Consider the following 26,217-nt stretch of genomic DNA (forward strand, 5'->3'; position numbering starts at 1 on the left):
TATAACATTCCAGTAGTCAATGTTAGTTACTCCGTAGATATTGTCTATCATGACTTGCACTACAGCTTGCAAAGTAGAATTTTTGTAGCTGGCCACCTTCCCTTTGTTTTACAATGCTACATAACATTCCAGCTATCAATATTACTTACTACGTAGATCATTCCCACTATGACTTGCATTTAAAGCGTTCAAAGTCGAAGTTTTGTAGTTTTAAGGTGTGTCTTGTGTGTGCACTTACGTTAGTAGTTTCCAGGGCGGTGGGTTGTGCATGTGGCTCGTGTGGTGTGATGGTAATGAAATACAATGGGATTGTTTGTTATACAAACATCTATATAAAAGACGTGTTGGACGTGATGGAAACCGCTCGAGTTGAACCTGGAGCGGGGAGTTGCAGGAGGTTGGAGTTTGGGGAGAGAAGCCGTCAACAGAGCTCTTCAGGTTAGTGAAGTTGGGAAAACGGGTAACAACACCCCCTTGATATAGGGTAAGAAGATTTCCTAAAGGCTGCGAGCGCCGAACGACCAAACATTTGACAGATCAATATAAATATTCTATATATAGATAAAGAATGGACACCTTCTTGTTTTGTGTGCTTTATGCTCATTCAAATTAGACTATTACATCGTGAATCATATTCCAATTCCCACAAATCCTATTTTTATCGCATTTTTTTACTGATCACCATCTAGAGGAAAGGGGGCCTTGTAAGTAACATACATAAGGACTGTTTTCAAAGTGTGACCGGTAAAGAAATGGCTGAGCGCGTGTCTTACGCAATCGGTGATGCTTTCATAAAACCATTATGTAATGCTAGAGAATTGTGCTGTTAATATGATAATTCTAATAGTAATGTACTAAAGTATATACTTTAGTTGAATCTTGACGTGGACGACTACATGTGATGTTAAGTTGGGCGGTTCTTGCTCGATCTGTGGGGGTAAGTTGTGGTAAAGTTGTAGACTTTGAATTGTTATGAACTTTCCTGCCTTGTATTGCAAGATGAGCAGGTTTGTATTCTAAATCCACCAACTTTGTGTGACGGAAGATATAAAAAAAGTACACAAAGAATATTGGGTCGGCCATGTAACTAGCGTGAACACTCTAGAAGTTATCGATTGTTTAACCTAAAATTGTGTTAGGCCCCGTCTCCATTAATTGGACGACCGACGGACAGTGACCATCGTTGGATTTGTGAGACCCTTGATTTGATAATTGGAACATGATACATAATGTGAAAGCATGATTTGAAAGACAATAAAACACAACAACTAGATAAAATCGCTCTCTGAAATTCCTTGAGCGATCTGTCAAATCTTTGATCACTCAGCGGTGGCACTCCCGAGTGACGGAAAAAGAAGTGTGTCGGGGGTCTAAATGTAACTACATTGTAAGTATAGCAGTAAAGCCATAGCCTGAGTGTCATCCTGCTTAGTTCCAGGCTCTACGTATACCTTCACCCAGTCTGGAACTAAACAAGATGACACTCGGGCCACTGTAGGCGCAGAAAACATAACTTCTTCAACGTAACGTTACCCGAAATGCTGGCTTTAACATCCGGGGTACACCACGCAGCACTCCTTCAGTCAGTGTCGGTGTCAAATTGTCAATTCATTTGACAGACTGTCATGATCAATAACACAATTTCCTGTCGATTTGACGTATTTTCCCGGCTAAAATGAGATTTGATTTTGATGTCTGCGCTAGACGTAATTTTCCCTCTCACTGGACGGAAACTAGTTAGCGACTTAAAGTGGCGACGACTTGGTCCCAACTATAGGAGGCCAATATTTGAAACTAGTTCGAAACTAGTAGGAAACAAGTTCGTGTCCATTCGCCACGTGCGTTTTTTTTAACTGTCAAAAATCGCCACTGCAGGAGACGAATTGGCGTTCATTGGAAACCGCGTGGAAATTACTTGGCAACTGTGCGAAACTAGTTGGCGAACGCCATTTGCAACTAGTCGCCAACTAGTTCATGTCCAGTGAGAGGGGGCTGTATATGTGAGCCATCTTAATCCCCGGCGAATGGGTTTGTTCAGTATGTACTCACATATCATATCATAACCGCACGGGGTTTCCTAGGTAACGCTGGATTAATGTGATGGACAGATTTGCTAATGGTGGTCCACCTCTCTCCGGCAGGTTTTTGACGTGTTTTAGGCGTTTTTTTGTCAGGCTTTTTTTTTACAATTTTGTCCCGTTTTCTTGATGTCGTCAAGCCTTTGCGACATAAAGGAAACGCGGCAAAATAGAGAGCCCGACAAAATCGCATGGAACGCGTCAAAAACAAGCCGGAGCCGAACCTCTGCTTGGAGAAAAGCTCTGGTGACGTAAGCCTGACACGAAGAGGCGGGTGTCAACCTGATTCTAATCCATATAAATGCTAAATTTGGGCTTTTGATGACTAGTTTTATACGTCAGAGTATAGATGCATTCCATTTATCTGTCAAGAATGTCAAGAGATAAGACTGCAGAATTCCACAGCACATTACATACTCACTCCAACTCATGTATTGGTTTGCGTCTCAAAGGCAAAGCGGGACCCTCCCCGCACCTATTACAAAACGTAAGATTTCTTATAATTTCCACCAGCGTGACTAAACTGGCTGAAAACTAGTAAATTTCAGCTAAACGTGTAGTTTGGGGACCTAGTACCTACATGAAACATTTTGAATTCCACATGTATATACTATGCGTGGTGATGTTTACCTTTAACTAACTTACACCTGTCACAAATATGAAATGCCCTACATGTATAACTAAAGAGCAGTTGATTATTATGCAGATTGTCCTTATATTTACATGTTTTGCATCTGTTTATTTTACACCTTCCATAAACTACGTGGATTATATCATTGAACACTGGGATTACAGAGTTTCATCATTAGTTATGGAAATTGAGAATCAATTGTGCACATCTCTGTCTAAGCTACCTGCATGCCCAAACTGACTGAAATCTCTCCTGTCTTTAATTTGAAGATTTCAACAAAAAATAACTGCTAGGGGGCCCAAACTTATACCACTTTGTCCTGACGTCAACAGCTGTCTGCCATCTGCCAGCTGGTTGCATACCCGTCTAATATTTGTATTTTTATGTCTTTATTTTGCATCTCTACGTTTTGACGGAGGTGGGTGGGGATATGCAATAAGTTTATTGCCATGTCGCGTGCAAACTTGGCTTGCGCAGCTGTAAAATTATGTTTTATCAACAGGCGTAGGGCATAGTAGGGTACTCCGAACAGGCAAGGTTGTGTACAAAATATTCCCTTCGGCGAGACGAGCTCTTAAAAGAAGCGCTCCATGTTTACAGCAGGTAACACATGTACTATCTGTCTTCCTAAATCATATCATGCTTAGGTATAATACTCACAGAGAAGCAGATGTAACACACCTTGTTTAATTTTCTCGCGCGATAGCCCTTGCGCATGTCCGTCTCGTCTTTGAATATTCTCCAAGTAGGAATTTCGATGGTTGCCGGGTGGTGGGTGGGGCTAGGAGTGGCCGCAATTCTTAACGCTGCCCTCCCTCCACCTCTGCCGCAAAACGCATCAGGGTGGAGGGAAGACCAGCTCAGGGGACACGCTCAAATTTCAACCACTTTACGCCCGGACAGACTCTTACAAACAGTCATTCTTCCCCCGCACCATACCCGAGTGGAACGCCCTGCCTGGCGCGGTTGTTACGGCTCCCACCGTTGAGTCATTCCGCGCCAGGCTGGAGGCCTGCCCGCCTTAGCCTGGGACCTCCTCCCCCCCCCCTTCTTCCCGGGGTTATTTGGGGGTAACTGAAGTTGAAGTGAAGACAGCGTTAAAAATCCCGGCCACTCCTAGCCCCCCGATCGAAACCTCTGCCTGGAGAGTAGTACTTACAACCGTCGGTGCTATATCGCTGACAGCTACACATACAGGTACAGTATTCGGTCGTATCAAAACATTGGAGGGGGGGGCAGAACGTACAAAAACGAATAATAAGCAATAATTAATTAAGTGTACGACAGTATCGTAAAAAGGTTTTCAAAATGAGTGAAAAAGACCGTAATCCTCTTCGTGAATTACGTCATATCATTCATAGTTTACTTGTATTCACTTGTTACTGCTGACTAATTCCTTGTCTGGAATTGTCTCGAAAATGGACACACCATATGGTTTTTCACACCATAATTGTTGCTTTTTACACTATAATCGATGATTTTCAAACCATAATCGTTGTTTTACACCATTATCGGTGTTTTCAAACCATAATCGTTGCTTTTCATACCACAATTGTTGCTGTTTCATACCATAATCGTTGTTTTCATACCATAATCGTTGCTGTTTCATACCATAATCGTTGTTTTTCACACCTGTTTTTCTCACCTGCTTTCGATGCTGGAGAAACATTGGGGCTTGTCTCGGGTCGTATTTCTACTCTGTATGATTGGGGATTACATGTACAGGCGCCACAGAAACACACACGAGCATTAATCCCCTGAAATGTCGGCATATGTTTAGATCTCTGTGAACGCGTTATGATATGGTGCGTTCGTATATTGGCGTATGGCGTATTTTTGTTTTGAACACTGTGTCGTCAGCCTTTATAGAATGCACAGGTAGGTAAATTCCTGAGCTTTTTTCAGTTTTGTTAGAACTGCAGTAATTTGCTTTTTTTCAGTTTTGTTAGAACTGCAGTAAAACTGCAGTAAAGTGGGTTTGTTGGAATGATATTCGTGAGGATTTCAGTAGATTTTATGAAATGCTTCCTGCGGGACTGCAGACATTTCCTTTAGTAAGTACTTAGACCAGGTGCTGGCCATTTGTAGCTGTTATTGCGGCTTGCCAGGCATCAGGGTCCTAGACTACAAAGCAATCGCTGGGTCTCAGATATTAGCTGGAACACCCAATAATCTCAATTGATCGCGCCTTAGGGCTATTGAGCTGCGATTGCTTCAAATTTTACCAAATATGGGGTGTAGTTCCGAGAACATCGAAACAAAGGCTAGATCCGTATCTCAGTACCCTGTGCAGAATGAACTACGTGCTCTTCTTCGGCATCACGTCGCTTGTTTTCAAATCAATAACTAGCGGAGAGAAAACGAAAGGGCAGTCCACGGTGGGGGCTAACTCTCAACATGCGCATGGGATCTTATCCGCTCCGGTGTTGCAGCTTGCAACAAACTGTGTTATCATCTCCATGAAAATGGAGATATTGCTTTTGGCATGTCTGTATGTGTGTCTGCGTGTCTGTCTGCCTGTCTGCGGACTATCATAGTCAGCATAACTCAAGAACCTCTGGATGGATTACAATGATATTTGGTCTGTGGGCAGAGGAAGGTCGAGGTCTATTTTGGGCCCCCTGGTATGTGACCTTGGTACTGCAGCAGTTCCGTTTTTTGTTATCTTTTGACCTGGACGTGCTATAGTCTTGTTCTTGTTGTCATTAGTGCATGCATGTTGTCCAGAAGTTGCATACATGGATAAATTCACGAATCATGTACGAAAAAGCAAAAGAATAGTACAGAATGATTCTCTTATACATTTTACGAAGGAACGTAAATCGTGACGAAGGAACGTAAATCGTGAAAATTTCGCGGTGGGTTTATTTTCGTAAGCTTTGCGTTCACCTCACCATTTATGCCACCGCGAATATGCGTTTCTAATCTATTACTACCGCACCACACAACCGCGAATCTAAAAATTACCACAGAAACCTCATTTTCTTCCTCCTACCCCGAAATAAAACCATCGCAAATGTTGACGAATTTACAGTAGTCCTAACATCGATCAGGTAGAGCTGTCAATCATAACTTTTCGTTTCTGAGATGCCCAGGCTGGTGTAATTTTGTTCCGAATGGCTTCTGCAAAAGCTGCATGTATATATTTATCATTTTACACGCCGAGTAAGTTGGGATACGTTGCCCCGACTAGTTTTAAAAAGATATTTGTCCCGCTGTCCTGTGATTTGACAAAATGTAAACACTTTCATGACATGGTCTAGGTTGTGCATACCACTGTGGGTTAGCCTCCGTTGCAGGCCTCCCGCACAGCGATTTTTCAACTTATCGGCGCCAGGTTCTTTGGCTATGTTTGGTTATCTGTTTGGGTATCTTTTTGGGGCCCCTTTTCTGCTTGGGGGACTGTGTGCGGCGGTTACAGTCCCCCCAGCAGATAACCAAGCATAGCCAAAGGACCTGGCCCCGATAAGTTGAAAAATCACCGTGCGGGAGGCCTGCAACTATGGGTGGGAAGTGGGTAGGGAGTGGGAGGTGGCCTCCGGGAGACGGGCAAATCACAGTGCTCCTTTCTCTGTAGTCAAAGCGACGTAATTTATGATGGCCATTTGAGAGTTCGTCTGAAGAAATAAAACTCGACAGGCGGTTTTCTGGGGATTTGGTGTGAAGAACATGCCGCAACGGAATGAGCTGATGACTGCTTCGAATTTGTAAAGGTAAAACGTGTATTTCTTCTATTACATCAGTTTAATACTAGATAATGGTTGCAGGTTTTGTTTACGTACCGCCTATTTCTTGTCTAGTCAGTTGCGCATCAATTTACCGTCTTCCTAAATATACCGTTAAGCGTCGTTTCCAATTTTTCGGTCCTAAAATTACCGTCAAGCGTTGTTTCTAACTTGTCATCCCTCCTAGATTTACCGTTAAGCGTTGTTTCTAACTTGTCGGTCGTCCTAAATTTACCGTCAAGCGTTGTTTCCAACTTGTTGTCCCTCCTAGATTTACCGTTAAGCGTTGTGTCCAACTTGTCGGTCCTCCTAGATTTACCGTCAAGCGTTGTTTCCAACTTGTCGTCCCTCCTAGATTTACATTCAAGTGTTGTTTCCAACTTGTCGGTCCTCCTAGATTTACCGTCAAGCGTTGTTTCTAACTTGTCGGTCCTCCTAGAATTACAGTGAAGTGTTATTTCCAACTTGTCGTCCCTCCTAGATTTACCGTTAAGCGTTGTTTCCAACTTGTCGGTCCTCCTAGATTTACCGTCAAGCGTTGTTTCCAACTTGTCGTCCCTCCTAGATTTACATTCAAGTGTTGTTTCCAACTTGTCGGTCCTCCTAGATTTACCGTCAAGCGTTGTTTCTAACTTGTCGGTCCTCCTAGATTTACAGTGAAGTGTTATTTCCAACTTGTCGTCCCTCCTAGATTTACCGTTAAGCGTTGTTTCCAACTTGTTGGTCCTCCTAGATTTACCGTCATGCGTTGTTTCCAACTTGTCGTCCCTCCAAGATTTACCGTCAAGCGTTGTTTCCAACTTGTCGGTCGTCCTAAATTTACCGATACCGTTTACCGATAAGCGTTGTCTCTAACTTTTTAGCCCTCCTAAATTCGCCATTAAGCGTTGCCATCCACCATGCAGACTCTCTTTTAACTAGAAGATAAAGTAAAAGGATGGTTGATTGATACCGACTCTGAATTAGGCATTTGCTCCTGTTTTTGCGGCTTGCCAGGCAGCAGAGTTCTTAACTACTGTTTAGCCGCCGTTAGGTCTAAATATAATATGGCACACCCAGTGATCTTAATTGATCGCACCTTAGGGCTGTTGAATGGCGGTCGCTTCAAATTTGACCAAATTTGGGATGTAGTTCCGAGAAAATCGAAACAATGGTTAGAAGGATGGTTGATAGGCCCTTTTCTCCTTAAACATGTCTTTGACAAGAATAGTGCACCACTTATTTGGCAACTTTGTATGGCTACGCGGCTAGGGACGGAGCAAATGTTTGACTTACAACTAAGCAAATACAATATTTCCCTATAGCTAATAGCATTACGTAATGGCGCGTGGCCAAAGAAGCAAGTGGGTTTTACAAACACCGATCAATAGGTCAGTTAACCGACAGACAAGCCCCGCCTGTGTCAACAACTTCCTGCCGCCAGTCAACGAACTCTCGCACGTTTGAGTACGTGACCGGCGGCAGAGGTGCGGGTAAAGCCCCCCCCCCCCCCCCCCCCCCCCACTGCAGGACCCGCGGCACGCTGGCGGCGTCGCTGTGGCCGATCGAATTGACAAAACACTCAAAGAATTTCATCGACAAAAAACGAATCTTTTTAAGCTGTGTGTTTTGTTTTGTTGACTTTTTGGTCATACTTGTACGTTTAGAATTATAATCCTATTATAAAGTCAAGGGTAACACAAATCTATTTTAGGACGCAGCGACGCCGCCAGCGTGCCGCGGGTCCAGTGAGAGGCGTCCGCGGTCTCGACTGCGAATTACTTAATACTGTACCCCATTCCACTAGGACGGCGCTCTTGCCGGACGCTCTCTGCGACCTCGAATTTAACAGAACACAACAAATTTCGTAGTTTAAAAACTAATATTTTCACGCTTTGTTTGTTTTGTTGTCTTTTCAGCCATGCTTTTATATTTTACATGATATTCTAATTATGAAATCAAGGATTAGACATATTCGATTTAGGTCGCAGAGCGAGCGCCGTCTAGTGGAATGGGGGCCTTATCGTGTACCAATTTTTTTTCCATACTAATCTCCAAGCAGATCTGATAGAATCCAAAGGACCAAAACAGTATTCAGCTGGCCCTTTGGATACTATCTTGCCACTGGTATACATGTATCTGCTTGGAGATTATTCCATACAATACGAAACCTCCATGTCCTACGGTTTCATTCTTCACATAAAATTCTATTTCTTTATGACTTAATGACAGTAGATATAAGGGTGATATCAATAGGAACAATACAGGTTTTGCTATCGCAAACCTGTAATCAATAGCGTTTCATGGCGTGATACACTTGCTTCATTTCCCCTTACTTAGTTTAATTCCTTTCTCAGAAAAAAACACAATATTTTCAGTAGAGCAATCTTCCAAACACTGCACGAGAAGGCCCGGGGGATTTACCGATGATGGTAAATACCTTACAGACCATGCCTGTACTTTAAAGTCACCCAATAAATTCTTACATCTGGTAATGGGTGCTTTAGGCGATACACGGAGCCAGTAGAGATTTACTTGGTGTACTTTTCTGTAAAGTGAGCTCTGCATATATTCACTCCGGTATACTTTAAGCTACTACAATCATATAAGCTAATGATAACGTTATTAGCTCCCAGGCACATCTGGGAACGTTTCCTAAGTAATAGAGATAAATCCTAGGAAAATCTGATAATGGTTGCCTGAAATATCATATGCCATAATCAACCTTTACCAGACTTACCTGTGTTGTATAGTAATCTATAAATCCTATAGTTCCTGTCCCACCCTTTGATACGGAACAATGGCTTGTTGTTGGCCATGGCATGACGAGCATAATTCAGAAGCATAAAACATATATATACAATACGTGCATACGTGACGGCCATTGTTGAAGTTCACATTTGTTCCTTCCAGGTAAGCCCACCTTTTTTCTATCGTTAAAGGTCTTGAAACACAGAATTAGTAATGTGGAATCGCTCTCTATTCCCCTGTGTTACGGACGATATCCCTACATCATGGCAGGTAGCGTCAGACACAAAGTTACGTTGTTTGTACTGAACATAAACATGGATTTACACAGTTAACGATGGATGCACGGCTCAGTTTTGACTTCTGTGCTAGGCTAGTACCAGTATTGTTTACCACTGACCTATCTTGTGCCGTTGGTGCCAGGGTTTGAGAACGACCTCCACACAGCCTGAGACAGAAACAGTCCTTTTGCAGTACCCGTGTTGGCTGCTTTCTGTAATGTTGTTCAGTCGGCGACGCTCATGGCTTGCCTATGTTGAGCGGCCGTCTAAACCGTGCATGAGAAGTTTATGGTAGTTTCACCTCACTGAGGACACGTACAGCGACCTTTGAGCAGATACAACCCCCGCATATAACAACACGCGCCAAACATTCATCATTTTAACCGTTACGCCAAAGGTGACACGGGCGAAAGGTTGCAAAGAGAGCTCGAGGTTAAAACATGAACGACTTTTGCCCAATGTGGCGGAAGAACTGCCACAAAGACATGAACGTTGTTGACATAACCATATACATAACTAAGCTGTTTCAGGAAAAACTGCACAAGATAACAAAATTAAGAGTAAGGCTTCAGTGATCTGACACACAAAACGTATAGAAAAATAAAGGTATTTAAGTGTAGGTGTTTTTATCAAGTAGCTTAGTCCCACTATTAACGTCACTACCACCGCCACCAACACGTAACTGTTGTCAATTTGATGTTAGCAATTCGACGGGCAATGTTGACTCTTGAAAAGCACAAAAATGTAATTTCTGTAACAGATTATGTCAGGGAAACTGTTTTATTTCGTCGAGCATGGAGGTGAGAAAACGTGCTGTCGGCAAAAATAGATCTCTAGCTTGTCAGGCTGTATGAAGTTATCATTGTGAAACAACCCATCCATGAAGCAGGTGTCAACATGTTGTTAAACAAAACTTGTAATGTGTCATAGCTATCATGTTAACAACTGGTCGCCTTTCTGGAACAATTCTTCGGAACATAACTACCAACGAGATTGATTTTTAGAGTAGTAGGAAGCCTTTTCATATTGACCAATCATCTATGGATGCTCAGACCAACATGAAAAGTCTGACTGTTTCGAAATTTTATCCAGTTGCTTGAGTAACTATTTTTGGCGCAACATGAATATTTCTATGATACATTCCAGCTCAAATGACAGTGACCGAGGAGTAAAAATTGTCCCTGTATCGATTTTTTTCCATTCTTATGACTAGCTGACCCTGAGTCATGGAGGGACAACAGAACATCATCGTCGTCGGACTGGTCAAGAGGGAGGTTGATGGACTGGGAGTATCGGCGAAGCGACGGGAAGTACCCGGTCATTCTGCGGTGGTCATCGAGGAGGTGATCCGAGGCGGGCCTGCTGACCACACCGGGATGGTGCAGCCAGGGGACACCATCGTCGCTGTAAACGGGCAGGACATCGAGGGGTTGTCGTACCAGGAGGCGACCAAGGTCATCAGGGACATCGAGCCAGGGAAGCCGGTCGAACTCGTCCTCCGCGGACCGAAGTGGTTCCACACCTACCTGGAGACCGTCCGACTGAACACCGGGGAGACCAAAACTGTGCGAGTCACCAGGCCTAACGGGCCCATCGGCGCCCTGACCCTCCTCATTCAGCGCATGAGAGGCAACACTTTTGACAAGAGAGCCATCCGTAAACTTGAGAATCGCGGCGACATCCCGCTCAACAACCGCGGTGTGGCGAACGGTGACGTGATCAAGAGCATCCCCAGCGGCACCATAGCGAACGGCTGTCCGGTCACTGGGCACAGGGCAGCCACGGTGGGACCGTCCAGGACCAGGAGGCCAGTGCGACTGAAGAACTGGCTGAACGAAAGGAGAATCAATGACAACCTCCACTCGAAGGCAAACGACGTATGTACCACTCTTAGTTGTCAGTTCACATACGCATCACATGGGCTATATAACAAATCTTACAGATGGTATTCGTTTTTATGACTATCAAATTGAATGTTAATCGATACAATCCGCCAAATAACAGTTATGTTATAACGGTCATACGTTTCAAGTAGCATCCACTTCTTTTCGTCCGTGACTCTGAGCAAGATTTGTCGAACAGAGTCACGGACGAAAAGTAGTGGATGCTATTTGAAACGTATGACCGTTTCGAAGATCATATCCAGTTGCATGTCATTGAGTAACTGTTATTTGGCGTATCGTATTACCTGGCTGTCTAACCGTCATCGACGTAACCGATACAATCATATCACATAAAGCAAGTCACTCCTCCTTAAGCTGCCCGAAATATTTCATACATTGATCATGTTTATCTCGGCAGTTGAACCCGTGCAATGACGGCAGATGTCTCGGTCCGCTGATGCGACCACGACCGTTCACAGCACCCGGCTACTTCCGGCCGAAGGAAGAAGTCCTCGAACAAGCAAAGAAGTTCATCTTCGAGTACTACGCTTCCTTGAAGAGGTTTGTGTAAATCCTTATCTACAATGAAATTATTGGCTTTAGCTCATACACCTTTTGATAGTTGACTTGTTTTTACCAACGTGAGTTTGCAGCTATTTCATCTCTCCAACAGTTCGGATGCTGGTGAGCGTGACAGACGTTGGAGAGACGTCCAGGTGCAGGTGGAGGAGAAAGGTGTGTACCACCTGACCTACGACGAGCTGTTGTACGGCGCCAAGATGTCGTGGAGGAATGCGCCAAGATGCATCGGACGTATCCAGTGGTCCAAACTGCAGGTGATGCTGTAGACCTAGGCTGGGTTAATACACGCGTTTCCACGTACACTCGGAACACACTCCGAGTTTGCTTGGAAATACACGTGTAAAACCAGCCCTAATTTCCCGTCAGTAAAGCAATAGAAAACACAGGATTTTCAAGCGAGTCCTATACCATACATATCAAAGTAAACTTCACATTGACTGATCTTAGTGTTTATTTCTTTTAAAGCTGTTTGACGCCCGTGACGTCACAACGGCCAGAGGAATGTTTGAGGCTATCTGCCGACACATCAAATGGTGCACCAACGGCGGGAATATCAGGTTAGCGGTTTTTCTGTGTGAAAAGATCCAGTTGTTACTTATGGTTTCTTTCTTCGATGCTCAAAGCTGTAAATGCCATAGTGATATAGAATGCTGCCCTTCCAATGTCACATTTAGTGACGGCTGTTGTTTAAAGGTGCTCGTCTTATACCACGGGTGGCCTTATGAAATCTTAGCACTTTTCTTTTACTCTATTTTCTTTCACTCACTTTTTACTCACTTTTTCTTTCACTCACTTTTATCTTGATGATCATACTTTTCTTAACTCCAGGTCTGCCATTACTGTTTTCCCGCCACGCACGGACGGTCGCCATGACTACAAGGTGTGGAACGGACAGTTCCTGAAATATGCCGCTTACCAGCTGCCTGACGGGTCCATCCTCGGCGATCCCATCAACCTTGAATTCACAGAGGTCAGACAGTACCGGAGATTATGTCCGTTTCACTTCCCTTGTCTTAATATCCTTCTATAATTGAAACATATTTATGTTAACGTTAAAATGGTGAAGCTGCCATGAAAACGGCTTGCTTTGCAGATGAGGACATACATGTGTAAGTATGAGTACTTTTGTATCACCAGCTTCTTAATTAATTTGTTTCCAGGTATGTCAGGCTCTGGGCTGGAAGGGGGAGGGCACAAGGTTCGACCTGCTGCCCATGGTTCTGTCTGCTAACGGGGAGGACCCGGAGTGGTTCGAACTCCCGAGGGACATCGTGATGGAGGTCAACATCACACATCCTAAGTGAGTCCAAACTTTGGGGCAATCGTGCCATTTCTACTCTGACTAATTATACAGCACCCTTTCGACGGAGGTACGACTGGTTTGAGGAGTTGAGTATCAAGTGATACTGTCTCCCTGCCTCTTTGCATGACTCACGTGTATATGTTACCGGGTCCCGCGTTGAATTTAAGTCCGACTTTAAGTCACCGCGGGGCCCGGTCGGGCCTAAAATATCCCACGGGTTGTCCCACGTTGAGAGCCACGTGGGGTCACGCCCAAAAGTGCAAAAAACTACCCGGCGGGGCCCCATTTTCCAATTGGGACCAAGGCATAACAGTGTCCTTTCCCGTGAGTTGAGTATTAAGTGGTACTGTCTCTCTGTTTCTCTGACTAACAGTAACGGTGTCTTTTCCCTCATAGGTACGACTGGTTTGAAGAGTTGGGCATTAGGTGGTACTGTCTCCCTGTCTCTCTGACTTACAGCGTCCTTTCCTTCATAGGTACGTCTGGTTTGAAGAGTTGGGTATTAAGTGGTACTGTCTCCCTGTCTCTCTGACTAACAGCGCCCTTTCTCCCATAGGTACGACTGGTTTGAAGAGTTGGGCATCAAGTGGTACTGTGTCCCTGCCGTGTCCAACATGTTGTTTGACTGCGGCGGTCTGGAGTTTTCAGCGGCTCCCTTCAGCGGCTGGTACATGGGGACGGAGGTGGGCAGGGACCTGTGTGACGAGAACAGGCTCAACATCACAGAAGTAAGAACCTATTACAGTCGTTACATTCTTTTAGAATTTATAGGTTTCTAGCTTTAGGGGGCTTTAGGGGACTTTCGGGGTTAGGAAGCCTTTCTTTTGCTCTTCTTTTATCGTACAATAAAAGCAAAGTGCCATTACAAAAACCTGCATTGAATCTTGAGAGGATCTTATCAATTTTATTGTCAATACTTACAATTTTTGCTGCCATCTTGTGCGCCGGTGACGTAAGGTATACGTAATTGACAATGTTTCTTCTACTTACAGGCAGTAGGAAAGAGGATGGGTCTGGACGTCGCAAGAAACTCCTCCCTCTGGAAAGACGCCGTTTTCGTGGAGGTCAACATCGCCGTCTTGCACAGCTTCCAGGTACTGACAGTCATAGTGATTATACTGCAATATCATGATGAGGAGAAACTTGTTGCTAATTGTCGTATTGAAGTACTGTAAATGCAGAAATGTTCGCGGTGGTTTGTTTGCGGTTTTCGCGGTAAGCTCTTCGCCGCGAACTTAAAACTACAGTATTCCTCTTATATCAGATTTACCAACAAAATAACACGAGAAGAGACGGTAACAGCCGATGATGTTGACAGTGTAATTGTCGAAATTTCTCTCCAGGGAGGTCTGCTAACATAATACAAGTTATTCTCATTTTCACTCGTGTTTGTAGCGCAACAACACGACGATTATGGATCACCACACGGCTTCGGAGACCTTCATGAAACACCTAGAGAACGAACAGCGCCTGCGCGGGGGATGCCCTTCTGATTGGGTTTGGATCGTGCCCCCAATGTCGGCGTCTCTCACCGAAGTTTTCCATCAAGAGATGGCGAACTACCATGTTAGGCCGTCCTTCGAATATCAGGTAAATGTTGACAATTACAAACCTGTGCATACACAATAGCTCTTCCAATTGAAGGCCAACTTCACGGACACTTTTGCTTATGCTAATTGAAGCCTTCATTCAGAGTAACAAGGCGCGTGCGATTCTAAAACAGAGTTGTTGATTTTCTTTGTATCAGGAGGACGCCTGGCTGCTTCACCTCTGGAGAAAGAAGCCGGAGCACCCGGTCCTTCTGAAGTACGCCTACGATGAAAACCCCAAAAGGAAGTACCGTCTGAAGGAGGTGGCTCTGTGAGTTTTAAGTATAGAAATTTACTTAAAATCATATCTAGGTTGTTTGTAGGATCCTCAGTTTGGGATAAGCTAAGCATGATCGTTGCGATTATAAATGTTTCTTTACAAAACTAGTCATTCTACAAGGAAGATTGATTGTTATTGTAATTCAGACGTACTACACATCAGCTTACAGGCATGTCTAACACTGTGGATCTGTTGTCTTTCTTTCATCAGGGCGGTAAAGTTCGCTGCCGTGCTGATGAAGAAAGCTCTGAACAAGCGAGTGAAGACCACCATCCTGTACGCCACGGAAACCGGCAAGTCGGAATCATTCGCATCTTCTACACTCACGATCTTCAAACACGCGTTTGACGCAAAGGTAGGTACAATCTAAGTGTCAAAAATCTGTTGACAGATGGTTGTAGCACATGTGACTTATGTGTTAGGTACTCAGTAGTGTTTAAGCAGTGTATAAAGTTCAGCTGCAGTATCACTGAATAAATCAGGTCCTTCTCTCTCTCTGCAGATGATGTGTATGGATGAGTACGACATAACAAACCTGGAGAAGGAGGAACTCGTCATCGTCGTCACCAGTACCTTCGGGAACGGAGACCCGCCGGACAACGGAGAGGTCAGATTGATTGAGAAATCTTCATATTCTAGTGAATTTCAAGTTGAAACTTTTAAACTTTAAAGTTAAATTTTTTAAAGTATATTTCTCTTCAATTGCGTATCTCAGGATACTTTCAACTAAAAGAATTGTTCCTACCCATCCAGTTCATTCACAACACAGACAAATTCTAGTTTGTGATTTTTTTATTTAGGCTTTTGGTCAGGCTTTACTCCACATGAGGCATCCACCTGGAAGTGATAAAAAGAGATCGTAAGTTGTGGTTGATGTCACAAACCATTGTTTTTATTACTAGTTGCAGCATAGCAAACGCAGCAGTTATACATTTTGATGTATCATTAGTATGCATACGAATTATCATGTTAAAAGCAACTCTCCAATTCAAAGCATACCAAACCAGTTTTTCAAAGCTGACCGACCACACGATACTTCCTTATTTCAGCGGCAGTGTACGGAGGGTGAGCAGCATCTCCAAGGCCTCCTACCGACGTCAGCAGAAACTGCTGCGACAGCTTCGGGACGGCGGGGCGCTCGGCAAAGTCAGGTGAGCATGCCATATGTTTGCCTATTAGCCCCCCCCCCCCATATCTCAGCATTGGTGACTGAAGTGAGCAGCCATTTTCAACCCTCATGCTTTAGGAAGGTCTACATGCTAAAACAACTTGTTTATGCTGCACGGGAAGTATGTTCTACGTGAAGTATCTAATATATGTTCTCATAGATTTATTGGAATGAGTCTGAAATCATCTTGCCTGGCCAAACAATGTCATCGTTGTACACCGCTAAACGTTCTTCCAACACAAAGGATCCGTGTATACCTTTCTTTGTGTTGGAAGAAATGTTAGCAGATGAGCTTTAATGATGAGTGTCATATTTATCATTCAAGCCTAGACCATCGAGGAAGCCACACACAATGCGAAACTAGTGGATGTGTGTTTGAATAAAGTTCTAAACGGGAACATGAGGCTACAGAATCTTTTCTGAAGATACGGCGTGAGTGTGTACGGTTGGCTTGAGGTTGCCCACCACTTTGCCAAGTGTCATAGTTATCGTTTTATGCTCTGGACTGCAGATACGGCGTGTTTGCCCTCGGGTCCCGCGCCTATCCACACTTCTGCGCCTTCGGCCACGCCATCGACACGCTGTTTGAGTCGCTGGGAGCGGAACGGATCCATCCTGTGGGTGAAGGGGACGAGCTGTGTGGACAGGAGGAGTCCTTCCGGGCCTGGGCCAAGGGCGCCTTTAAGGTTCTCATTTTTAAGATGATACTTGAACTTCAGATAGTTTCCTTAGTCTAGAGCAGTAGGTCTTTTCAAAACTGTAGAACTAGTAATCCTGTCGACAGGAGGAGTCCTTCCGGGCCCGAATCAAGGGCGCCTTTAAGGTACACATTTGTAAGACCTTCATATTGTTTTGTCGGTCTAGGGCAGTCATTTTTTGAGATCTTCAGGTAGTTTTCTTGGTCTAGAGCGTCACGACCTCACTGAGACCTAAATTGGATCTGTCTATCAATAGCACTTGATTTTATAATTGGAATATTATACAAAATGTAAAAGTATTACTAAAGAGACACAGAGCCTAAAATTATTTGCATTTTATCTAATGGGTTGAGCGCTCGGTCCACCCTAGTGAAATGGGGATGTTAACGGTGATCGTCCTTTTTTAACCAGTCCGCATGTGAGAGGTACGACGTGGGCCATGACGTGAACATGGAGGAGGCGAACGCGTCCCTTCTCGGCAGTGACTTCAGCTGGGCGCCGGGGAAGTTCCGTGTCCTACAGACCAAGGGACTGCCGGAGACAGACATCCTGGAGGGTGAGCTAGACTTCTTCTGTCACTTCTTTACGTTCCTCACATTTAATGCTCAGATCACAATTGGAAAAATGGGCTCTTTTCTGCACTTTCGAGCGTTACCCCTACGTGGTCCTGTGGGGCATCCTGCGGCTACCGCGCTATTTTGTGGGCACGGCCAGAGCCCTGGAAGTTTTTAACACGGACTTAAAATCAACGCGGGAACCGGTAACAAATAGGTGCCGTGAGAACACCGAGAAGTACCCTTCCGGTGTTCGACAATCCACCGAGACGAATTTGTGTCTTTGGAGTCCGGCCGGGGCTACACCCCCTACGGGCACCGGTGCAAATGTGTATACTTAGCTTGAGCATGTCGTCTATATGTCCTGTTATTAAATATCATTCAACAACAAAAATGTGACCGTAGTATTAGCTAGGGTGCCAACTGATTTACTACTGGAGCTCCTATACTTGCCTCTTCGAGCATAGGAGCCATGGTAGTAAATCGAATGGTATCCAGACCATTCACACTTACCTGAATCGCTCATATTTAGTTGATTGCATATCGAAGAAAAGACATCGTTTCTGACTAGACAATGAAACTGGTGAATCACTAGTCTTTATTTATCTATAAATCAGATACAACTAGAGTTCCACGAACACATTATCTTCGCCAAATAATCAATATTTACGTGCTTATCACCCCCTGCAAATTTGATCATGCACCATACCATTTGGAAGTTATTATTGGGCGAATGAGTCCAGTCTAGATAGGGTTTAAAATCATTTGGTGGTACAGGACTAGTATATGTGAAAAATACAATGTCACCTCTGACCTTGCCATGTGTGCTGATATATGTTATAACTGGTCATGAAAAATATGAGTATGTTGATATTATATGGGCCACAAAGGTTCGATATTGCAGGGTTGAAAGTTGAAAGTGATGATGAAATAGTACAGTCAATACATATGAATAGAATAAATCTGTCGCGTTTTTAGGTGTTTTTAGTCAGGCCATCTATTTTGTCCCCATTTCGTTATGTCGCCAACCGTGTTGAAAAAAACCCAGCAGGACCCACATCTCTGCTTGGAGAATAGTTTATTTATTTGACCTACATGTACGTTTATGCAAGGCCATTTGTTTACATGACCTGACACTGTCCCATGACCCATTGAAATGCAGTGGGTTAACAAACTTTCCTTACTAATTATGCAACTTAGCTCCTGATTTGGGTAATTAGTCATTGATAATGTAAAGCACCATCTGAGCTCTCTACATACCAAACATCACGACGATCTGTCGACCCCTTCTCAAGTTATTCATGTCCGAATGTCAAAACAAAAACATCCACTGCAGTTCTTAACAAGCCGCTAGGGAGCCAAAATTTACAGAACTTACTTTCTGTGGCATGAACTATCTACCACACAAAAATCATGACCATAGCACTTTCAGAAAATATGCCCCTAAATTTTGAAGCTCCGCTGCAGTACCTTAGGTACTCGCTAGAAGGCCCATTATCGAACTTGACCTTCCTTTCTGTAAACCCTACCCATCCACTAAATATCATACGGATCCATCAACAGCTTCTTGAGTTATGCTGGCGACATACAAATACACATCCACACAAAGCCCGCTGCAGTACCGACGGAAAATACCAGGGGAACCATTTTTGAACTTGACCCCCGTTTCCACAGCATCTACACACCTGCAAAAAATCATGAAGATCCATCAACGTTTCCGTCACTTTTTTTGCCTACATACAAACACAAAAAAATGCAAAGTCCGCTGCAGTACTGTTGAAAAACGCAAGGTAAACCATTTTCGAACTTGACCTTCCTTTGCACAACCACTACACACCTACCAAAAATCATAAAGATTCATGGAAGCTTTCTTGAGTTATGCTCCTGACATACATTCAGACCCACCCAACAGATTTTTCAACCGAAAACATAATCTTCTCCGAGTACAAGTACTCGGCGAAGATAATTAGATAAAAGTGTTTGGGCTGTATTCTGACTTACCATGTCCCTGAATCATTGTCAGGTCTGTCCAAGCTGCATCGCAGAACAGTTGTGTCCAGTACAGTCATCTCCAGAACTCAGCTACAAGCTCCTGAGTCCAGGTAAGGAAAACACAAGGAGAATAAGGAAAGTAAGGGAAATATCCTAAGGTACTATGATACGACAAATACAACGACTTTGCACAGTATCTTTCCGCCGTTAACATTTTGACAGAAATATATTTCAAAGATCGGCAAATACATTTCTGTAAAAGTACATACGGCCAACCCATTGTTCGGTTAATGTGCCCCAGCCGACAGACCTGCCTGGTGCAACTGGAAACTCACGGGGCCCAGGAGCTGAGGTATGTTCCCGGGGATCACGTGGCCGTCTTCCCAGCCAATGAGGACCGACTAGTGCAGGCGATTCTGGACAGAGTGGAGAAGGGAACAAACCCCGACGCCGTCATTCAGATAGAAGCGCTGCAAGAGAAAAAAATTGGAGCTGGTAAGACATTTATATCATATGATATATAACTCGGCATTATATCATATGTGTTAATCAGTCCCTTGACATGACACATGTACACCCAGTGTTGATAGTCATTTACATACAAAAATTACTGACCAAATCTTTGTTGTTATTTGTTTGTTTGTTTGTTTGTCTGAAAGGTTTGGTCAAATCATGGACGCCCCACGACCGACTGCCGACATGTTCTTTGCGCACGGCACTATCCCGCTACCTTGACGTCACCACCCCACCGTCACCACAGCTGCTCCTCTACCTGGCGATGCACGCGACGTCAAGCAGGGAGAGAGCTGAACTCGAGGCTTTGGGCAAGGTTCGTTTTTGCAAATACCGATATTTCTTTGCTATTTCAGATATGATATAGCTTTTCCAGTCTTCAGCTCAGCGTCTCAAATTTTCCGGGTAATATAGAACTGGCATCGGAAAAAGCTAAAGTAAAGTCCCACTTATTTGCCGCTACAGGGAGGACTGAGGTACGAGGACTGGAAGTTTGAGGCGGCCCCGACTCTGCCCGAGGTGCTGCAGCACTACCCGTCCCTGCAGGTCCCGCCCGCCCTGCTGCTCAGTCAGCTGCCGGTCCTGCAGCAGCGCTACTACTCCATCAGCTCCTCCCCACACATGTACCCGGGCCAGATCCACGCTACTGTAGCCGTGGTCAAGTACAGGACGCGCGGTGAGTCTACATATGATACACTAACCCTACTCCATCAGCTCCTCCCCTCACATGTACCCGGGCCAGATCCACGCTACTGTAGCCGTGGTCAAGTACAGGACGCGTGGTGAGTCTATATATGATGCATTAACCCTACTCCATCAGCTCCTCCCCACACATGTACTTGGGCGAGATCCACGCTAATGTAACTGTCCGTCGAAAGTCATTAACAAAGTAGCAACGGGTGTTAGCTATACGTAATCTAGTTTGATATCTGAATGAAGTCTGACTTCCAGACGTGAACAACTGTGTCTGAAGTTCGCCAGATCCCTGTTGGACTCCGAGTTCAGGGACTGGCTGCCACCACCCAGGACTCAGATCACTGGCAGAGTGACTCGAAACAGTCATAAACTGAACTGCCCAAAAGCCAGAACGAACCGGTACTTGAACTCTAGCATACCGTACCTGACCCGGCTTATCAACCAATATGATCAATAATTGTCGTCTGTAACTATATAATCAAAATGTCGAGTTTATCCTTTGTCTGTCCTACGAATTGAAATGACGGTTGAAGTCATACTTGATGTTTACGTACGTATATGGCACCGGTTGTATTATATACGATTTTAATCATTGTGCATTGGTTTTAATTCAGTGCTATGCACTGCGACTGCCAATAAAATCATCTTGTATCTTGTATCTTGACTTACCAGGTATGTGTTTTTCAGGTGGCCAGGGTCCTGAGCACAGCGGTGTGTGTTCTAACTGGCTCAACACCATCAAGAGCAACGAGTCCGTGCCTTGCTTCATTCGCACGTAAGATCCTTTTTCCATCATACTACGAGCCTGAAGCTTTGCTACGTTTTGAGAGAGAAAATAAATGGGATCTTTCATTATCAAATGATATTACCTAAACTTTTAAGTATTAAAAATGACGGTGACTTGTACATTGCAGTACGGTGGATGGGGTAAAACATTTTTGCCATCAACATTGTATACGGCTTTTTCTTTATACGTTTTTTCCACACATTTTCAGGGCCAAGAATTTCCACCTTCCTGAGAACTCCTCCCTCCCTGTCCTGATGGTAGGTCCCGGGACTGGCATCGCCCCTCTCAGGAGCTTCTGGCAGCAGAGACAGGTGGACATCAAGGCTGGTAAGGGGACGGCAATGGCACGTGTGCCATGTGTAATCTAATTTCAAATAGTTTGGTTCAAAATTGTAAAACATATAACACCTGAATAAGGAGAAAGTACATAGTGTGTGAAATGATGTCAGCACTCAATATCTAACAGCTGATATGCCTGTCCTGGCAGGTACCGCGTCCGGACATCCTCCAGGTGACATGACCCTGGTGTTCGGCTGTAGACAGTCCAGGGTGGACCACATCTACAAGGAGGAGACGGCGCAGGCAAGGAGAGACGGAGCCCTGACAGACCTCTACACTGCACTGTCCAGGGAACCAGGGACAACTAAGGTATGTTGTACATCTCAACTCGTTCATCAAGAGGTGGTTCTCATGAACTTGCTGTTCTGTCAGCCTAGCTGGTAGAAGATGGCACCCCATTCGTCGTTGTATCTACATCCTACCCAAAGAATGAATTAGCCAAAGATGCTGTCCACATTAGCACCATGGTACCAGTGTCTTACCGACTAGAAAGCTTAGAACACAATTTTTTTTTACCTTGGCCTTTCTGGTAGAAGTTGGCACCCCATTCGTGGCTGTATCTATATCCTACACAAAGATCGTATAGTGCTGTCCACATCAGCACCTGTATTACCGACAAGAAAGCGTACAACAAAGTTTTTAACCTTGACCGTCTGGTAAAGTTGTGTGTTCTGTTTATTGCTCTCATGGAAGACCTACGTCCAAGACATCATACGTCAGCAAATTCCCAAGAAGGTGCTGGACCTGGTTCTAAAAGATGGCGGACACATCTACGTGTGTGGTGACGTCACCATGGCCACTGACGTCGGCGAGACCGTTCAGCGAATCCTGGTGAAGCACGGAGGGATGTCTGTCGCCAGGGCAGAGGACTTCATCAACAACATGAAGGTACAAACTTTTTGAATTCCAGTGGACTTTCACACTGGTTTATTTTGAAAACATTGTGTATCATATACAGTAGAAGCCACTTAATTGCACCTCGGATAAACGCACCTTCCGTTTAATTGCACAGAATCCCAATATCCAAAACCGGTTCCCATTCACTGCATTGTTAGTGACTCCGCATATCTGCACCGCGCATGGTCGCCAATACCGGATAACTGCACCAAAATGTTTCAAAAATCCTCGACAAGTTAACTGAAAAGGTTCGTTAAAATCGGCAAACGCGGTACAAATGAGCCGATACCTGCCGGTGTAAAGTCGCAATACCGCCAATATGTTTAAAACTGTTTTGAGTGGCAAAAGAAGGCGGTCTCCATTGACAGTTACGTTGATAGGAATCGTATGGGAGGTCCCGGGCGGGTCACCCGTAATCAGTGACCAAGTTTTAGTTTCAATTCCTAGTTTCATGGCGGCACATGATTTACGTAAATCGACAACTGCACTCTACGCAATGTAACACAGAAACTGTTATCTCATGGGTGGCATGACGATGTTTCAGAATGCCTCCCCTGTAACATTACGTGTGTTGTAATGCGGTAGATCGCATGGAAAAATGAAAGAAGGCAAAATCAAAACAGGTTCGTAGTCATTTCTTTATTTTCAGCAAGGGTAATCTCCAAGCAGATCTGCACGGGGCGCGGGGATCGTATATGCTAGCCGGAGAAGGTCCAGTCAGCCAGAGAAGCTCCGGAGCTTATCTGGCTGACTGGACCTTCTCTGGCTAGTATATACGATTTTCGCGCCCCGTGTAGATCTGCTTGAAGATTAAGCAAGGGGTCAATAAATAAAGTTAATAACTGAATAATTTCGTCTGTTTTCTTTGTGCTAGTGTTTCTGACTAACAATACACCCCCTCGCCCATGGTGGTGAGGTCCAGCTGTGCATTTCGCATAATTGCACCAGCCGGATAATTGCACCAAAAACGCTGACAAATGGGTGGTGCAGTTAAGCGGATTCTACTGTACCTGGTGATCTAATTCATTGAAAAACTGAGCAAATCTGTTGCGTTGTATCATCTCATCTCATCCGGTTCTGACGGTCTCACGGATGCTCATGGGCCTTCTCCTCCATTCCTCCCTATCCTCCACCGCACTGGACAGGTCTTCCAAAGCAAAGTACAGTTCGCATCTAGACACAGTTAATGAATGTAGGTAGCACATGGTCTCCCTACACGTGCATGTACATGTTTTGGAGCTCATAGTTCATCGCTAATGATCTCTACCTACCTCTTCCAGGAATGTCCAGCGATGCAGTACGTGTGAAATATGTGGTAGCTGGCAAGCAGCGTGGTAGATTTCATAGATCAGAGAAATCATGAACACTTATAAGTTGTATTTCTATTTCTACTCCAAGGACAACAACCGTTACCATGAGGACATCTTCGGTGTGACACTGAAGACACACGAGGTAGAGGATGCAGCTCGCAAGAGAAGTGTAAGTACTCATGCCATGGTTTACCTATCTATGCAACACCACTTCAGTAACAGTGATTATAATCAGTTACATAACTAATAATATGCATTAGTGGGTGAATGAACGAGCGGATAGGAATTTGATTTTGTCGAATATTGTAATATATTGAATGAACCAATTGTGTTTGTGTTATAGATAGTGAAATCAACGACACAATAGCAATAGAAGCAAAAGTTTCTTACAGATATAGATAGATGGTAATCAGCCTCTTCGGAATTATGAAAAATCACCACTTTCCATACGCTGATTAACACTACGACTTAACTAGTCACAGAGATATTGCTATGATATAGGGTGCATTGTGAAATTTGATAATACATTGTATGCTCTTTTTTTCTACATCTTCAGCCGTCTTTCATCAGTCTTTCGGAAGAGAACACGTCTTTGTGAACAGTTCCATCTCGTGCCAGGTGAATGAAGTGTCATAAGAAAACTGCTTCGACTTGATAATAGGAACATGTAAAAACTTTACATCCAATGCAATGTAATGGGAAAATTGGAATTAACGCATGCTCAATTTAGTCAAATGAGTCTATATTTTTACCATCGTTTGTTGATCTGACGAAATATGATTATTTTAACAGTTTTAAATGCCTTTATTGGGCAAATTAAAGAAATTGTTTTTAAGAGAAAAGCCGAAGCTTGTTAATTGAAGACGTAAGGAACCTTCATCAATGTAGACTTTATTTTTATGAATAAATAAGAAATCTAATGTCTGTACACCTCGGCATTTAAGAGCTTTGAAATGTTTTAGGTTTACCCTAAAAGCATCTGATATGAGTGAATACAATGGTATTGCGTATTTGGTTTCATCTAACAGAGCAAGTATAGATTATACGTGGATGTGGTTTTGGGACCTCATTGATATATAGTTAAAAGTTTATTTGTAAGTTCATGCTCGGATCCGGAGGCTATTAAAGTACATTGCAGAAATATAAGAGACAAACATGTGTCAATAGACAGTAGGCTGTCCAGTAAAACTGAAGATCGAGTTATTAATCAGACAAGCTGTATATGGCTTTGCGCGCTTTGTGTGACATTAGTTTTTTTAATTGGCTAGTGACAAGCTACCTGATGATGCTACGGTAATACCTAAATAGCAATATACAAATGTCTACAGTGTCTTGTCCGAACAGGAAAGTTTGTTTTGGAAAAGACCGGCCAGATTTGTTAAAAATAGTGACTTCTGTGTTCTTTGGGTTAACTTGGAGCTTCCATTTACAGCAAAATATGTTTAGTCTATCAACGGCGCATTGCATTCATTTATCGGACTCAGAAAATAAAACAGCATCGGCTGCATATAGCAAACATGATATCAAAAGGTTATTTAGAGCAGGGAGTGAACATTCGACATTGTCTAGCTACCATGTACTAGATCGTTGATGAATAGATTAAAGAGAGTAGGGCTTAGGTTATAGCCCTGTCGAACCCCCTTTTTGGTAAAAAAAGGTAGTCTTAGGCCGGATGTAGCCATTTTTATAACATGATGAAAGGTAAACATTGCACAAAACCCACTCTCAACAATTAGAGAAATGTTTCAAATGCTGGTTATACAAAAACATCATTTCAATCGTCTAAAGTACTTTTGGCTGGAACACAAATCGGAATATCAATTCTGCTTTTAAACCCAGACGCTTGCTAACGATGTGCTGTTTTAACTCGACAATGTGAAACTTGTATAAATAAATGCTCTCTGAATCAACCTTTCCTTGCTTTGTGTTTTCTTGACCTGTTGTAAAGTAGTACTTTGTAGTTTCAAAGGACGATACGTAGTAAGAACATTGATTATTCAGTTAGAATTTATCAATTACTGACACTACTTCATTACTACATTGTGGAAATGGTAGTACTATCTATTTTGTCTGTGATTCTTCACATTTGCCTGCATTCCATAATATTCATCGCGAGGCCTCAATCTACAAGACGACCAGAGATCTTCCCCCTTATTTCAAACAAGAAGAAATGATGATCAATAT

The 26,217-nt window shown here is 43.7% G+C and overlaps 1 protein-coding gene across 4 annotated transcripts; it reads left to right on the forward strand.

The window, feature by feature from the left end:
- Nucleotides 1–305: 305 nt before the first annotated feature.
- LOC136430048 (nitric oxide synthase 1-like) lies at nt 306–25,943 on the forward strand. 4 transcript variants are annotated; one of them, XM_066420301.1, is made up of 27 exons: nt 306–438; nt 10,656–11,319; nt 11,744–11,886; nt 11,999–12,161; nt 12,373–12,464; nt 12,736–12,877; nt 13,068–13,207; nt 13,767–13,938; nt 14,203–14,304; nt 14,606–14,800; nt 14,958–15,070; nt 15,290–15,434; nt 15,582–15,686; nt 15,880–15,938; nt 16,129–16,230; nt 16,759–16,933; nt 17,357–17,501; nt 19,523–19,601; nt 19,793–19,986; nt 20,151–20,320; nt 20,470–20,680; nt 21,388–21,475; nt 21,696–21,814; nt 21,975–22,135; nt 22,520–22,714; nt 24,122–24,202; nt 24,590–25,943. In XM_066420301.1, exons 2-27 carry the CDS (start codon nt 10,669–10,671, stop codon nt 24,629–24,631), a joined length of 3,984 nt encoding a protein of 1,327 aa, XP_066276398.1. In that variant the 5' UTR covers nt 306–438; nt 10,656–10,668; the 3' UTR covers nt 24,632–25,943. The 4 variants fall into 4 exon arrangements, with proteins under 4 accessions (XP_066276398.1, XP_066276402.1, XP_066276401.1 ...); XM_066420305.1 differs by lacking the exon at nt 306–438 and adding an exon at nt 3,102–3,312; XM_066420304.1 differs by lacking the exon at nt 306–438 and adding an exon at nt 3,885–3,906.
- The last annotated feature ends 274 nt before the right edge of the window (nt 25,944–26,217 follow it).

Source organism: Branchiostoma lanceolatum, chromosome 3 (assembly GCF_035083965.1).
Source record: "Branchiostoma lanceolatum isolate klBraLanc5 chromosome 3, klBraLanc5.hap2, whole genome shotgun sequence".
NCBI lineage: Eukaryota > Metazoa > Chordata > Leptocardii > Amphioxiformes > Branchiostomatidae > Branchiostoma > Branchiostoma lanceolatum.